The sequence below is a fragment of the Pleuronectes platessa genome, chromosome 19, assembly GCF_947347685.1.
Source record: "Pleuronectes platessa chromosome 19, fPlePla1.1, whole genome shotgun sequence".
Lineage (NCBI taxonomy): Eukaryota > Metazoa > Chordata > Actinopteri > Pleuronectiformes > Pleuronectidae > Pleuronectes > Pleuronectes platessa.
Genome location: NC_070644.1, coordinates 20,537,177 through 20,550,508, shown reverse-complemented (window position 1 = coordinate 20,550,508; position 13,332 = coordinate 20,537,177). Strand labels below are relative to the sequence as shown.

At 44.6% G+C, this 13,332-nt stretch overlaps 2 protein-coding genes across 2 annotated transcripts; both read left to right on the top strand.

Annotated features, from left to right (window-relative positions):
- The first annotated feature begins 2 nt into the window (after positions 1–2).
- Positions 3–3,519, top strand: slc25a46 (solute carrier family 25 member 46). The gene is made up of 8 exons (XM_053411127.1): positions 3–440; positions 836–878; positions 983–1,040; positions 1,123–1,200; positions 1,337–1,437; positions 1,758–1,814; positions 1,947–2,004; positions 2,100–3,519. Exons 1-8 carry the CDS (start codon positions 170–172, stop codon positions 2,694–2,696), a joined length of 1,263 nt encoding a protein of 420 aa, XP_053267102.1. The 5' UTR covers positions 3–169; the 3' UTR covers positions 2,697–3,519.
- A 3,228-nt stretch (positions 3,520–6,747) lies between these two features.
- Positions 6,748–13,270, top strand: wdr36 (WD repeat domain 36). The gene is made up of 22 exons (XM_053410927.1): positions 6,748–7,029; positions 7,712–7,739; positions 7,827–7,927; positions 8,021–8,138; positions 8,226–8,358; positions 8,592–8,646; positions 8,752–8,884; positions 8,972–9,147; positions 9,232–9,352; positions 9,719–9,784; positions 9,868–9,957; positions 10,043–10,185; positions 10,275–10,392; positions 10,468–10,633; positions 10,726–10,834; positions 10,943–11,022; positions 11,291–11,398; positions 11,512–11,743; positions 11,866–11,985; positions 12,368–12,449; positions 12,799–12,986; positions 13,087–13,270. Exons 1-22 carry the CDS (start codon positions 6,865–6,867, stop codon positions 13,234–13,236), a joined length of 2,682 nt encoding a protein of 893 aa, XP_053266902.1. The 5' UTR covers positions 6,748–6,864; the 3' UTR covers positions 13,237–13,270.
- Positions 13,271–13,332: the final 62 nt, after the last annotated feature.

Here is a 13,332-nt window from a genome sequence, read left to right as displayed (position 1 = left end):
CCCTTCCGGGTGACAGCTCGGTGTTTATTTCGGGTCAAATCCTCCGGTGACAGCTCTTCCACCTTTTAAACGTCCTCTCGCCACTTTACCGGGACGCGGCTGTGTTTGATAACGTTAACCGGCTCTGAGTCCCGGTTCCTCTGCTGTCAGTCCGCTCACCCACCCTCTGATGGCCTCCAGGCGGCCGGACAGCTTCGATGGGCTCGGCTACCGCGGCCGCGATGACCCGCTGTATGGAGCCAGCTTCCCGGTCAGGAGCGCCGGAGTCCCCGCGGAGCTGCAACACCACCAGTGGGTCACCACGCCGCCGGACATCCCCGGGAGCCGCAACCTGCACCACGGAGAGCGGACACCGCACAATGAGGATCCACGGGCGGAGCACGGAGGCCCCGGAGCTGCAGGCGGCTGGGAGGCTCCGCAGCCCGGGGTACCGCCTGTCGGTAGGTCGGTGCGGTCGGTCGTTAGCTCTCAGGCTAACGGCTACATAGCTTAGTGCACGTCTAATACGCAGAGCTGAACTAGCATGCTAACACGACAACAAGACAAACTGTGTGTTAATATCTCTCGTGTATTAACACAAGTTCAGCTGACTGACAGTTAGCGTGCTGGTCATTATACCGCAGGCTAACTGTTAGCTAGTGAGCTGATATGTCGCATTCACTATTTTGCTTTTAATAAAAAACTTGTTCATAAGTGAATGCTGATATAAAAGTTTTTAATAAAGTGGAAATAGATTAAAAATAAGCCTGTGTGTCTGTCTCAGTTTTAATCTGGCTATTCTCAGATTCTCATCAATCAAAATTAAATAATCAAACCCTTTTGTCTGTGTTTCCAGAGCAGCTGAACAGATTTGCCGGCTTTGGGATCGGACTGGTCAGGTTGGGAACTAATCCAGTTATTGGTGGTTTACTTAATGAGTAAATGGAAGAGGAAACAGCTGATTTCACAATAAAAGCAGTAAAGATGGTGTGTGTGTTTTCAGCCTGTTCACAGAGAACGTCCTGGCTCATCCCTGCATCGTGCTGCGCAGACAGTGTCAGGTCGGTTCCTCCTGTTGTCGACTCCTCTTTCAGCCGAATCATGTCTGATGGAACTTATTAATATCATTTATCGTTGTTTCAGGTGAACTATCACGGCCGCTGTTACCACCTGACTCCGTTCAGTGCTGTGGTCGTTATGTACGCCATCACCAAGGCTCAGGTGAGAGCATCTTTATTCATCATATAAAATACATTGATTTAGATGAAATTATAAATATTATGTACACTAGATTAATGTATAAGATCCTGTAATCAACGATCAGATCAGTGATCAGTGATGTGTGATTGGTGTTCAGGGTCCGAAGGCGCTGTGGAAGGGGATGGGCAGCACCTTCATCGTTCACGGCATCACACTCGGAGCCGAGGGCATCATCAGCGAGTTCACTCCTTTACCACGGTAACCATGAGTACTGTGATCCTACTGTCACTCAGGCTTCATGTCACATGACCATTCGAGGGTTTCTTTCCTCTGAACTGTTTCTTCTAGCAACTCTTTACATCATCCTCTGGTAATCAGGTGATGTGACGATAACCAATCAGGAAGATTCCGTTTCTCTTTGTCAAAGTAAAACAAGGCAGAAGAGTTTACAGAAGTCTCTGATTGAGGGGCTGGAAGACTCTGCCAGGTGTAACCAGAGCAACAATTATTTATTTCAATGTCCAGGTCTGAGTGTGGGCGGAGCTTACATGTGTGTTTACAGTGTGTGTTGTCCACAGGGAGCTTCCTCATCGCTGGAGCTGGAAACAACTCGCTGGACATTTGCTCCTTAAAGGGTCCGTTCACTTTGTTTCTTCTTCTGATTTATTCTGAAAACATCTTGTTGACTTCAGTGATCAAAGCTGCTGATCAGTCTGTGAGTTTTCATCATTCCTGATGTAAAGTGACTTGTCGTCTCTTGGCCGCAGGTTAACAGCGGTGGTGGCGCTTCCATTTTACTGTTCCAGCCTCATTGAGACGGTCCAGGTCATTATTGATTATTTATTAACCTGTGTTTCAGTTTCTGTTATTTCATCTGTGGTCAGTTTTTAATGAATTAATACTTTTTGTCTCATCCTCAGAGTGAGATTGTCCGTGACGAGTCGTCGTCCGGTTTGCTCGACTGTGTCCGTGAAGGTCTGGCCCGGCTGTTGGGCGTCGGCGCTCCTCACAGTCACCGTCTGCTTCCTCTCAGCTCTCTGCTGCTTCCTGCCGCTCTGCACGCTGTCCTGCGATATGCTATCGCTGCCTCTGTACAGCGTGTGTTTCTGTGGCTGCACCAGCGGAGCAAGAAGCAGCGGATGGATCCGTCCAACCCGCTCGACGGCTACTTCCCTGAGCTGGCGGCGGCTTGGGCTGGGTCTCTTGTGGCCGATGTGTTGGTGTTTCCTCTGGAGACTGCGCTACACCGCCTCAGCCTGCAGGGCACGCGCACCATCATTGACGCCACTGATGGCGTGGTCGCTGTGGGAAATGGTGGCAGCCCACTAGTCCTGCCTGTCAACTCGCAGTATGACGGCTTCTCCGAATGCCTTCACGCCATCCGCCGCAAGGAGGGTGTGGCTGGCTATTACCGCGGGTTTGGAGCGCTCGTGGCACAGTACGCGCTCCATGGGGCGCTGCTCGCTGCTGCCAGGACTCTGCTGAGGCTGCTGCTGCTGGACGGCAAGAACCACTAGACCAGGCACCATGGAGGTGCAGCATCACCCCCCACACAGGTCCTCTGGTGAGATGCTCTCATGGACTTTGTGTCACCGTGGCTACAGAAAGACAAATAAGACTTTAAATTTAAAATACCTACAAACATTCTGATCATCTGTCACATTTAAAGGAGCAGGTCAACTTCCCTGTAATTCACCAAGGCAATCAATATTTAAAATACAACTATTAACTAGCCCCAGCGGAAGGTCCTGAAGAATACCATCAACTGCATAGTTCCCCCCCCCCACACACACACACCTCACAGAGCCTATGTGAGATGTGTGTGGCACTTCCTGGCTTCAAACTAAATGTCCCTATGGAAACAGTCACTTTCTGTCCCAGCATGAAGTCCTGACCCTGTGTTCAAATACTGACAACTGGTTGGTTTCCTGCTGTGTGTGAAGAACAGTTTATTGTATAAAGTTGTAAAAATGTATTAATGTAGATTTAGATTAAATTATGTCATTCATAAATATTTAAATTCATATTCAAATCAACAATTAAACCATCTCTCTACACACACACACGCACACACATATATATATATATATATATATACATATATATATATGTATGTATGTGTGACTTAAAAGAATCCTGTTGGTTTTTCAAAATAAATGTCTGGAGGAAGTAGCCACATGCTTTGAAAGAAGAAAACAATAATAAAAGTTTTACGTCTCGTCATATCTGTTGTACTTTTGTCAAATGTTGAAACTTTGCACTTGAGCTTTAGAAAAATCTAGTTTTTTGTCTTGCTGTAAATTATTTCACCTGAAATAAAATAAAAAGTATCTCAACACAGTTGCAGCTTTTTGTCTGAATTGTCCCATTTTATTTTTTTCTGAAACACACACAGAAGCTCCATCACACACACAAATACATGCCCCTGCAAAGAAGTATCAGCTTGCTTTACTAACCAAACACACACACACACACACACACCAGATTACACACAACTTTGTAGTTATTTTGTTAAGTACAATAGTGATGCTTTTAAGAAAATGCCTCAACTCGAATTGTGTAAACGGTCACAAACTTAATTTCCTGGTGGACTGGTGCAGGTTATTCTGTGGTTAGGACGTCAGATTTGCCCTCATCTCCTGAGATGAGTGGTGGCTTCATATTCTTTCAAGGTGCCACTGTAAAATAAAATGTCCTATAAATGCCTCCACTGATCTGCTCTCCATGTCACACTCTTGTCACCTCTTTTTCAGATTTCATGCACACTGATTCATTGCACTGCACTTCACATGTGACACACACAGCAGATCACGTTTATCTGATGATTCTCTGAAAGTGTCCAATATTTTTTGGTCTGGTTCCAGAAGTGCAGCTGCCGTCTCACACTCACTGACCAGCAGATGACTACTGCAATTATCCTTTCAACTTCATATTTTATGATGCATTAATTTAAATCTCCGTGAATTTTTAAGGTTGATGTGAGTTACTTTATGTACTTCTGTCTTTCCTTTGTGAGGGATCCTCTTCTTTATTTTGATGTTTGTAATTGATGTTTATGATGTTTCTTGATTATTCTTTCGTCAGTGATCATTTTTTATTGATGATTAAAGGGGGGAGTGTTATGGAATATTCCACTGATCAGTGTCTAAAGTAGTGGAAATCCCCTGACCAGGTGTCTCACTGCTATGACCTTGATAAACAGGATGGAAGCCTTATTTGGTGTTTTTCTTCCAACTGGTACCGTGGACGGGAGGACACAGCAGATAAGACAGAGGACGATCTCATGTGTTTCATGTCTTCATATTATGTAATGCCTCTTTGTATAAGTTCTGAAGTTGTTCCATTTTGATCACCCGTGCTTGTTGTGTAAACTCTGCAGAGCTTACTATAATAAAGACTCAAAGAGCAACTCCAGAGAATTTCATTATTTCAAATCTCAAGATGAATTTCCATCACAATATCTAATATTAAGTTTTTTCACTCGACAACTCATTTGACTTGACAATGTTACACAGATTCTTATTCTGCAGAAACAGATTAACTGTGATGAACTGAAACATGAGTATTTAAAGTCACATCTGCATTGTAAGAGCAGCTGTTTAAAGTAGCTTTATGTCTTCTAAAGCTCTTTATTAGTAAGAGTACAGATGTTGATGTGTTACAGTGAAAACTAAACTTGTCTGCTACCTTCAGTGTTTACATTGTTAATCTCAGGCAGACTTCACTGAATTATTGTGTTAAATATAAATAAATTATAGGAAGTGTAACTTTACTAGAATAGACAGTCACATAGAGAACCTGAGGCTGATGTCCACCACCTATTTCCTAAGCTGAAATGATTATGATCTGATGAACTTTGAAGTAATAAACTTTTATTTTGACCATGTACAAGTCTGTTAAGGAGTTAACCTGGCACATGTATGACTTTACATATCTGTGTATTTGAGTTGAATGTTCATCGAGGATGTCCAACATGAGTCACAACTGGAATCCAACCAGACTGAACACTGAGTCATCACTTCAACACTGACTCCAGGTACAGACCTGTTTCATTACTTACAAACAATCAAAGCAAAGTATTGTACATAATACATCATGTTTTAAGTAATATATGCAATACCTTTAATGTGGAAGAACTCCATACTGTACATTCATTGTCTTGGTAGTGCAGTTCAATCCAAAATCATATTAAAAAACAGTTGAATATCCACAGAAAATAAGGATACACACTTTGTTTATAAGTAACACTTCCTCTACAATAATGCCATACTTTTATGTTTCTATCATTTTATTAGGGATGGACGAGCCTGAAGGACACAGCTGTGCTGAGTGTGTTCTGTCTCTTATGGCAAAGAAGAAAAATAAAACACTGGGTTCTTATCTAAAGTATCAAATCAGAAAGCAAAAGATAAACATTGTTCTAATAAGTGTTCATTTTTTCAACCAACAATAATGAATATAGAAATTAACTCCATTATCCATGACACTTAGCAATGAGCCAACTCTAAACAGTTGCAGGCTATCTTTAGGAAACAAAGAAGTGTTGTGTAGATGAAGCAGGTTGTCCTCATGTAACAGTCCACTCAAGTCTCTCCACTTCCCTCAGTGTGAAAACAATTATATAATTAATATGAGAACTGTTTACAACACTGGTGTGTGGAGATTATAATCATATCTGAACTGTCTAATTCACTGTAAAACTCCATAACAGGCTAAATAAACGAGGTGGCAATAGTAATGGAGGATATACCAGCCTGTAACAGAACATTTGTGACACATAGTTACTATCACATGCAATTTACACGTGTAGCGTATTGATATTAACTTAATAAATAAAAAATCAAGTCACGACCAAACACACGACTGAAGTTAACTTTCTTCAATCTGCTCATTAGACGTGTTAACTAAACGTCAACTTTTATAACAACATATAAAAAACCACTTGAGGCATGTAAGCATATGATGATAGATAAAGCAATACGTTTTGTTGTTGTATAGTATCAAGGTTACTTACCTCTAGTTCATGGTAAAGATCTGCATGTGTAACTACACGTGCAGGCCCAATTAGCATCACTTCCTCTAATCAATAATCAAACTAATCAATAACCACGTTAGTTCACCAGGTGGAATCATCGATAACTTCTGATATCATTTATATAAAGAGATTAGAGGTTTTGAGTCCGTTTGTAATGTGATGAATAAAGATACGTTATAATATAAGAGATCACGTTGAATTGATAAATACACATTAATTCTTCTTCCTACATGTTCCTAGGAGGATCAGGATCCGCCTGCCGGTGCCGCTGACCCGCGTCGTCCGCATTTTTATAGGATATAAATATAAATATTTAACTTATTTAAATACTTTTGTTTCAGTTCTTTCTACTGAGCTTCAGATGAACTCAGGTTGGATATCGTGTATATTTGACCGTTATAGATTATGAATTTATTGTGTATTGATGAGAATTTTAATGTTGTAAAAAAAAGAAAGAAATCACCAAGAAAAGGAACCAACCTTCCTCGGAGCGGAACCTTTGTGCTGCTGCTGCTTGTTTTCTGTCGGACCTCTATCCGCAGCCCTCATAAGTTTGTTAGTGAGTTGTAGATCCGGCCCCGTGTCTTCGCCTCGTTTCTTCTCCGGTGTTCACCAGCTTTTCTCCGGTAAACTCTCCGTTGTTACCGGACATGTCGGGCGGCGGGAGTCTCGCAGGCGGCGGCAGCGCTTTGTTCTCCGGTTTCCGGGTTCTGGGTCTTTACTCCAACCACGTGCCGCACGCGCTCCGTTACCACCACAAGCACCGGGAGTTCTACCTGGTGACCGCGGTCGGTAAATGCCTCCACACGTACAACGTAAGAGAACACACACACACACACACACGCACACGCACACACACACACACACACAAGCTCTGTTTTACTGAAGTATTTACACACAGCGTCATCACACGTATGTTTGTATAAGAGACAGACTAACATCAGCCCTCAGTTCAGTAGTGACCCTCATTACAGTCGGGACCCTCAGTACAGTCGGGACCCTCAGTACAGTAGTGACCCTCAGTACAGTCGGGCCCCTCAGTACAGTAGTGGCCCTCAGTACAGTCGGGACCCTCAGTACAGTCGGGCCCCTCAGTACAGTCGGGCCCCTCAGTACAGACGGGCCCCTCAGTACAGTCGGGACCCTCAGTACAGTCGGGCCCCTCAGTACAGTAGTGGCCCTCAGTACAGTAGTGACCCTCAGTACAGTAGTGACCCTCAGTACAGTAGTGACCCTCAGTACAGTAGTGACCCTCAGTTCAATAGTGGCCCTCAGTACAGTCGGGACCCTCAGTACAGTAGTGACCCTCAGTACAGTAGTGGCCCTCAGTACAGTAGGGCCCCTCAGTACAGTAGGGCCCCTCAGTACAGTAGTGGCCCTCAGTACAGTAGTGACCCTCAGTACAGTAGTGCCCCTCGGTCGGGCCCCTCTTCCACTGTGTCGTGTGCTCATGGTGTGAACTTGTTGATCCCTGTATTGACTACTGTCTGATTCCAGGTGAACAAATTGGGGATCGTGGCCGTTGGTGAGTTTTCAAATTAAATTTAGTAAATTCCATGTTTACATGTAAACATCCTGTTTTCTGATTGGTTGGTGTGATGTGGCTTCCTAGGTGACAGCCTGTCAGATGACATCACCTGTCTGGCAGCTGACAGGATGTTGGTGTTCACCGCTTCTGGGAAACTCGTCAGTGCTTTCGCCCGAAACAAAGAGGTATACCTTTTAATTCACGTATTTAGTTTCAATGTTAATTTAATCGTTTCTTCATTTTTAAGTAACGACAATAATTTGTGACTGTCTGCGCAGGTGGTGATGCGTTACCATGGTCACAAACAGGAAGTGCGTCTGCTGCTGCCGCTGGGCGATCACCTGATCTCCGCCGACAGCGGTGGTGATGTGATAGTGTGGGATGTCCAGGGCGGGGGTGAGTAGTGTGGGCGGGGCTTCACTTACCTGTATCTTTATATTACCTGTGCGTTACCCATCATCCCTTGTGCTCTCCGCCTGACAGACGTCTACCTGCGCCTGCAGTTTGAGCCAAAGACCTTCGACGTGTCCGCCATGATGCACCCGAGCACGTACTTGAACAAGGTGCTGCTGGGAAGCTCCCAGGGTGCACTGCAGCTGTGGAACATTAAGTCCAGGTGAGGGGGGGGGGGGGGTCTCTCAGCTGAGTCCAGGTTCTCTTCACTCTGACCGTCACACAACCTGTTGTCTTCATGTAACATGTGCGTGTTTATTCTGTGGCAAAACTCGTCATCAGTCTCAGACATGCTGTCTTAGCTCCGCCTCCCAAAAGCCCAGTTGGCTCTGATTGGTCTAACCAGGGTAACAGTCATGGCGTGGGTTCTGATTGTTGTTTTCTTTCCCTCCTCAGTAAGTTGTTGTTCACATTTCCTGGTTGGTCAGCAGGGGTCACTGTTCTGCAGCAGGTGAGTCACATGATTAGTAATAAAGTAATTTATTTATAACAATAGATTTTTGAAAACCAGTTAAAATGAATCTCGCAAATAAATCATAAAAACTACATTTTCCAGAGTCCTGCAGTTGACGTGGTTGGCGTTGGCTTGGCGACGGGCCGCATCATCATTCACAACATTAAGTTCGACGAGACGATGATGAGTTTCACACAAGACTGGGGACCAATCACATCGCTCTCCTTCAGAACAGGTACAGGACTCTGACTCGCCCCCCCTCGCTGTCATTCATTCAAACAAGGAAGTACCATCTCTCTCTCTCTCTCTCTCTCTCTCTCAGACGGTCCTCCCATCCTGGCGTCCGGCAGTCCTCAGGGCCACATTGCATTATGGGATCTGGAACGCAAACAGCTCGTCACTCAACACAGAAACGCCCACAGAACAGCCATTGCCGCGGCAACCTTCCTGCATGGAGAGCCGCTGCTGGTCACTAACGGGGCTGACAACGCCATCAAGGTCAAACAAACAAATAAACAAACAGGGTTTCTTTTGTCTATTGTTTGTTTTATATTAATAAATATCGTTTTTCTTTTTTTCCAGGTGTGGATATTTGATCGGGAGGGGGGTGGAGCCAGACTCCTGCGGAGTCGTCAAGGTCACAGCGCCCCGCCCACCACCATCTATCACCATGGCATTGATGGAAAAAACATTCTCAGCTCAGGTAAATAAATCATAAATCATGTGCATTGGATTTATTTAAGTAAAATTTATAGAATTATTCTATTTTACTTAATTTTGGTTTTAGTTGTGTATATTTTTCTTATTTCTGTAAACCTCCTTAAACTTCTTTTTGTGCACAACGTTATCACTTCAGAGTTCCAGCAGAGCAGGTCAATGAGGAACTGTTCATAAGATACTGTGTCAGAGCACAGATGACATCATAACGTCATATTACATCATCTGTCAGAATGCCCCTACTCTCCGTGAGCTGCAGTTTGTTTAGAGGAGAGTTAGCTACACGTTTAGAATGTTGTTTACATGGTGCTCGGAGAATCATGGGTATGTTATACGTTGTCTCCCCCTGCAGGTCAGGACGGGACACTGCAGTCTTTCTCCACCGTCCACGAACGTTTCAACAAGAACCTGGGTCACGGTCAGTTCAGTGCTCTCATCGTTATTTGATGTTCTATCCATGGTTACAAGTATTTAATGTTTTTAATGTGTGTGTGTGTCTAGGCTCAATCAACAAGAAGAAAGAGCAGAAGAAGAAGAAGGGGCTGGCCTACGAGGAGCTGCGTCTTCCTGCCATCACTGCGTTCTCCTCGGGTTCGAGGCCGTCGCTCACACCAGTCACAGAACTCCTCAGAGAAGAACCATGACTGACGCCCCCTCTCTCTCTGTTGATTGACAGCTGCTGCCCGTCAGTCGGACTGGGATGGAATCGTCGCCTGTCATCGCGGTCGCCGAGCAGCCACAACATGGAACTACCAGAGGTGCACCATGGGAAGTTATCACCTGCAGCCCCCCGGCTCGCGCAGGGATGCGGTGGCCACGGTAACGGCATCATGTGTTAACAGTGAATATTTTTACCAGTTTGAGTAAAACTTTGTTTTCTTATTCAATACTTACTTCACTGTCGCCAGGCCGTCGACATCACTTCCTGTGGTAACTTTGCTGTGATTGGCTCGTCGTGCGGACGTGTTGACATCTACAACCTTCAGTCAGGGCTGCATCGTGGCTGCTATGGTGACAACGAGAAAGGTGTGCTCACCTGTTTGTCTGTGATTGGTCTGTACTGTGTCCCGGTCCATCGCTGACCCCGCCCTTCTTCTCCAGCTCACAGTGGTGCGGTGCGAGGTGTCGCCACAGACGCCCTGAACCAGCTGACCCTCACCGCTGGCTCTGATTGGCTGCTCAAGTTCTGGCGTTTTAAGACCAGGAAACAGGAACAACAGCTGAAGCTGAATGCTGCCCCAGCTAGCATGATGCTACACAGAGACAGGTAGCTTCTAGTTAGCAGGTAGCTAAAGGTTAGCATGATGCTCCACACAGACAGGTAGCTAACATGTATTTATTTTTCCTTCCTGATGTTAGCGGGATGTTAGCATTAGCACTGGACGACTTCACACTGCAGGTGGTGGACACAGAAACCAGACGAGTGGTCAGGAGGTTTGCGGGACACCACAGCAACATTAACGACATGGTGAGTTGAGTGAAGCTAACACAGCTAGCAACCTGTTGATGATGCTAATAGACGGTTTTCAACCTTCACAATGCTAACGCTGGTGATGATGTCACTTCTTCTCCCTAGACCTTCAGCCCTGATGGTCGCTGGCTGGTGACCGCGGCCATGGACTGCACCATACGTACCTGGGATCTTCCCTCCGGCAGGTGAGAATGGAATAGTCCAGTGTTGATCACATGACCACGAAAACTTTATTATTCACGTTGAGTTTTGATCTGTTTCATTGAACTTTCATCTCAGAATCTGAACATGAAGCTTTTTTATTATATCTATGTGAATTTGATTGTATTGGTGTGTTTATTTTTTCTATATTATGTTTATATTTATATCATCCAGTTGACAGGAAATTAATTTGAGTGACAGGTAAGCACAATATTAATAATCAGGAAAATGATATCAATTGTCTCTTCTCAGCCTTGTTGACTGTTTCCTGGTTGCCATGGCGCCAGTGGGTGTGTCCATGTCCCCGACCGGAGACTTCCTGGCGACGGCCCACGTGGACAGTCTGGGCGTTTACCTCTGGTCTGAATTTATAACTTCAAGAGTTTTATCTGTTTGACACTCAGCCAATCAGATCACGACATCACTTAACTGACACTGCAGCAGCCAATCACAATACGGTTCTCCTCCCGCAGGACCAATAAAAGCCTGTGTGGGCCCGTGGGGCTCCGCCCACTCCCGACTGACTACCAACCGGTTGTGGAGATGCTGCCTGGCGTCACAGTGGACGAATCAGAACAGGAAGTACCATCAGAGGAGGTGGATGATGCATACAAGTCAGCTGATCAGCTGGGGTTGGAGCTCGTAACGCTGTCGCTGCTGCCAGAGTCCCGATGGAAAAGTCTGCTCCACCTGGACGTCATCAAGGTGTCACATGATACGTCCCGCTCGCGCTCATGTGCATGTTCTTTTACAGTGTGTTTTGTTTGTATGACGTCATGTGAACAAAGACACAGGGTAAAACATGAGCTGTTTCTCTCTGTTTGTAGAGGAGGAACAAACCTGTAGCGCCCCCTGTGGCTCCAGCTGCAGCTCCCTTCTTCCTGCCAACAGTCCCCGGTCTCACGCCTCGATTTACGTTGCCCGCAGCCACAGATCAGGAAACTCAGGTACACCTGATGAACGTCCACTTCTTCTGTCACCTGTTGTTCCTCAGCATGAGTCTGTGAGGATGTGAGGCTACCATGGTAACTGCCGGTTTAACTAAGATAGTGATCACCATAGTAACTGTTGCTGCTCCGCTAACCAATCAGATGTATAATCAATAACATGAGAAACTGGATCTGTTTAGTTAAATGTGACTGTTCCTTCCTTTATTTGAACGTCTATCTGAATCTTATATTTATCAGAAGATGATTTTCCATAATGTCATGTGATGTATTAGCTTTAGAAGCCAATAAGATTAAAGATCGGATCTACAATCTACTGAAACGAACCAATCAGCAGCCATCGTGTGGTAGAAATGATGACATCACATTGTTGTTTTTCCAGTCAAAGATGCTGAGTCGTGGTCTGTTGAGTCAAAGGTCAGAGTTCAGCTCTGCTCTGGAATCAGCTCTAGAATCTGGATCATGTGAGTCTCTGTTTTTACTTTTTTTAGGTGTTAATCATTTCCATTCATATATTGATATTAACAATTTCTCACCTTTTCAACTGACAGTCGATTTAATACTAATAATTTACTGATCGAATCTACAATTTAAAGTCTGTTTTATCTTTATATGTAGATAAACAAATTAATGTACATGTTTTTAAAACAATTATCATATTTTTTTTCTGAGTAAAAGTTAAAAATACAATGTTTCTTTTTAAATTTCTGAATTCTTTATCAAACAAGAAAACTGTTTCCAAGTATAAGAGAATAAAATGTTTGATGGCGTCTGTTGCCTCATCATATAAACAAGAAAACTCTCTCTCTGCAGTTGATCGCCCAGTGCGGCTCCTGAAGGATTGTGGGCCGGCGGCGCTCTCTGTGGAGCTCTCCTGTCTGACACCGGAGGGAGGCGGAGCCAGCAGCCTCCTGCTCGCCTTCGTCAACATGATTGACAGCATGTTGGCTAATGGGCGGGACTTCGATCTGGCTCATGCCTACCTGGCACTTTTCTTAAAGGTCAGCAGCCAAATGTCTGAATTTTAACTCAGATTTTCTGTATTTTATTGTTAAAAATAACTTCAGCATTTGTTTTCTTTTGCATCTTTTATTTTTCCAGCTCCACCTCCGTACCCTGTCGCAGGATACTGATGCCATGGCAGCATTGCTCCGCCTCTCCACCCATATGGAGGCAGGTTGGGCGGGGTTACGTTCCTCATTTGACCAATCACTTTGTCTGCTGTCGTACACTAAGAGTGCGCTGCTGTGATAGTTATTTTAATAAAGTTAAATGTTGAATTGTTGTCTGCATGTTTGTTTTTTTACTTAGTGTTAATAAAAACAGACCATTTTATTGGTTTATTTC

What these genes read in the sequence shown, in the direction of transcription:
- slc25a46 (XM_053411127.1), top strand. Translation starts at nt 170, where the DNA reads ATGGCCTCCAGGCGGCCGGACAGCTTCGATGGGCTCGGCTACCGCGGC. An exon ending in TTTGGGATCGGACTGGTCAG is followed by an intron (nt 879 to 982) that starts GTTGGGAACTAA and finishes GTGTGTTTTCAG; the next exon opens with CCTGTTCACAGAGAACGTCC. An exon ending in TGCTGCGCAGACAGTGTCAG is followed by an intron (nt 1,041 to 1,122) that starts GTCGGTTCCTCC and finishes TCGTTGTTTCAG; the next exon opens with GTGAACTATCACGGCCGCTG.
- wdr36 (XM_053410927.1), top strand. Translation starts at nt 6,865, where the DNA reads ATGTCGGGCGGCGGGAGTCTCGCAGGCGGCGGCAGCGCTTTGTTCTCC. An exon ending in GGGTCACTGTTCTGCAGCAG is followed by an intron (nt 8,647 to 8,751) that starts GTGAGTCACATG and finishes TACATTTTCCAG; the next exon opens with AGTCCTGCAGTTGACGTGGT. An exon ending in AAAAAACATTCTCAGCTCAG is followed by an intron (nt 9,353 to 9,718) that starts GTAAATAAATCA and finishes CTCCCCCTGCAG; the next exon opens with GTCAGGACGGGACACTGCAG.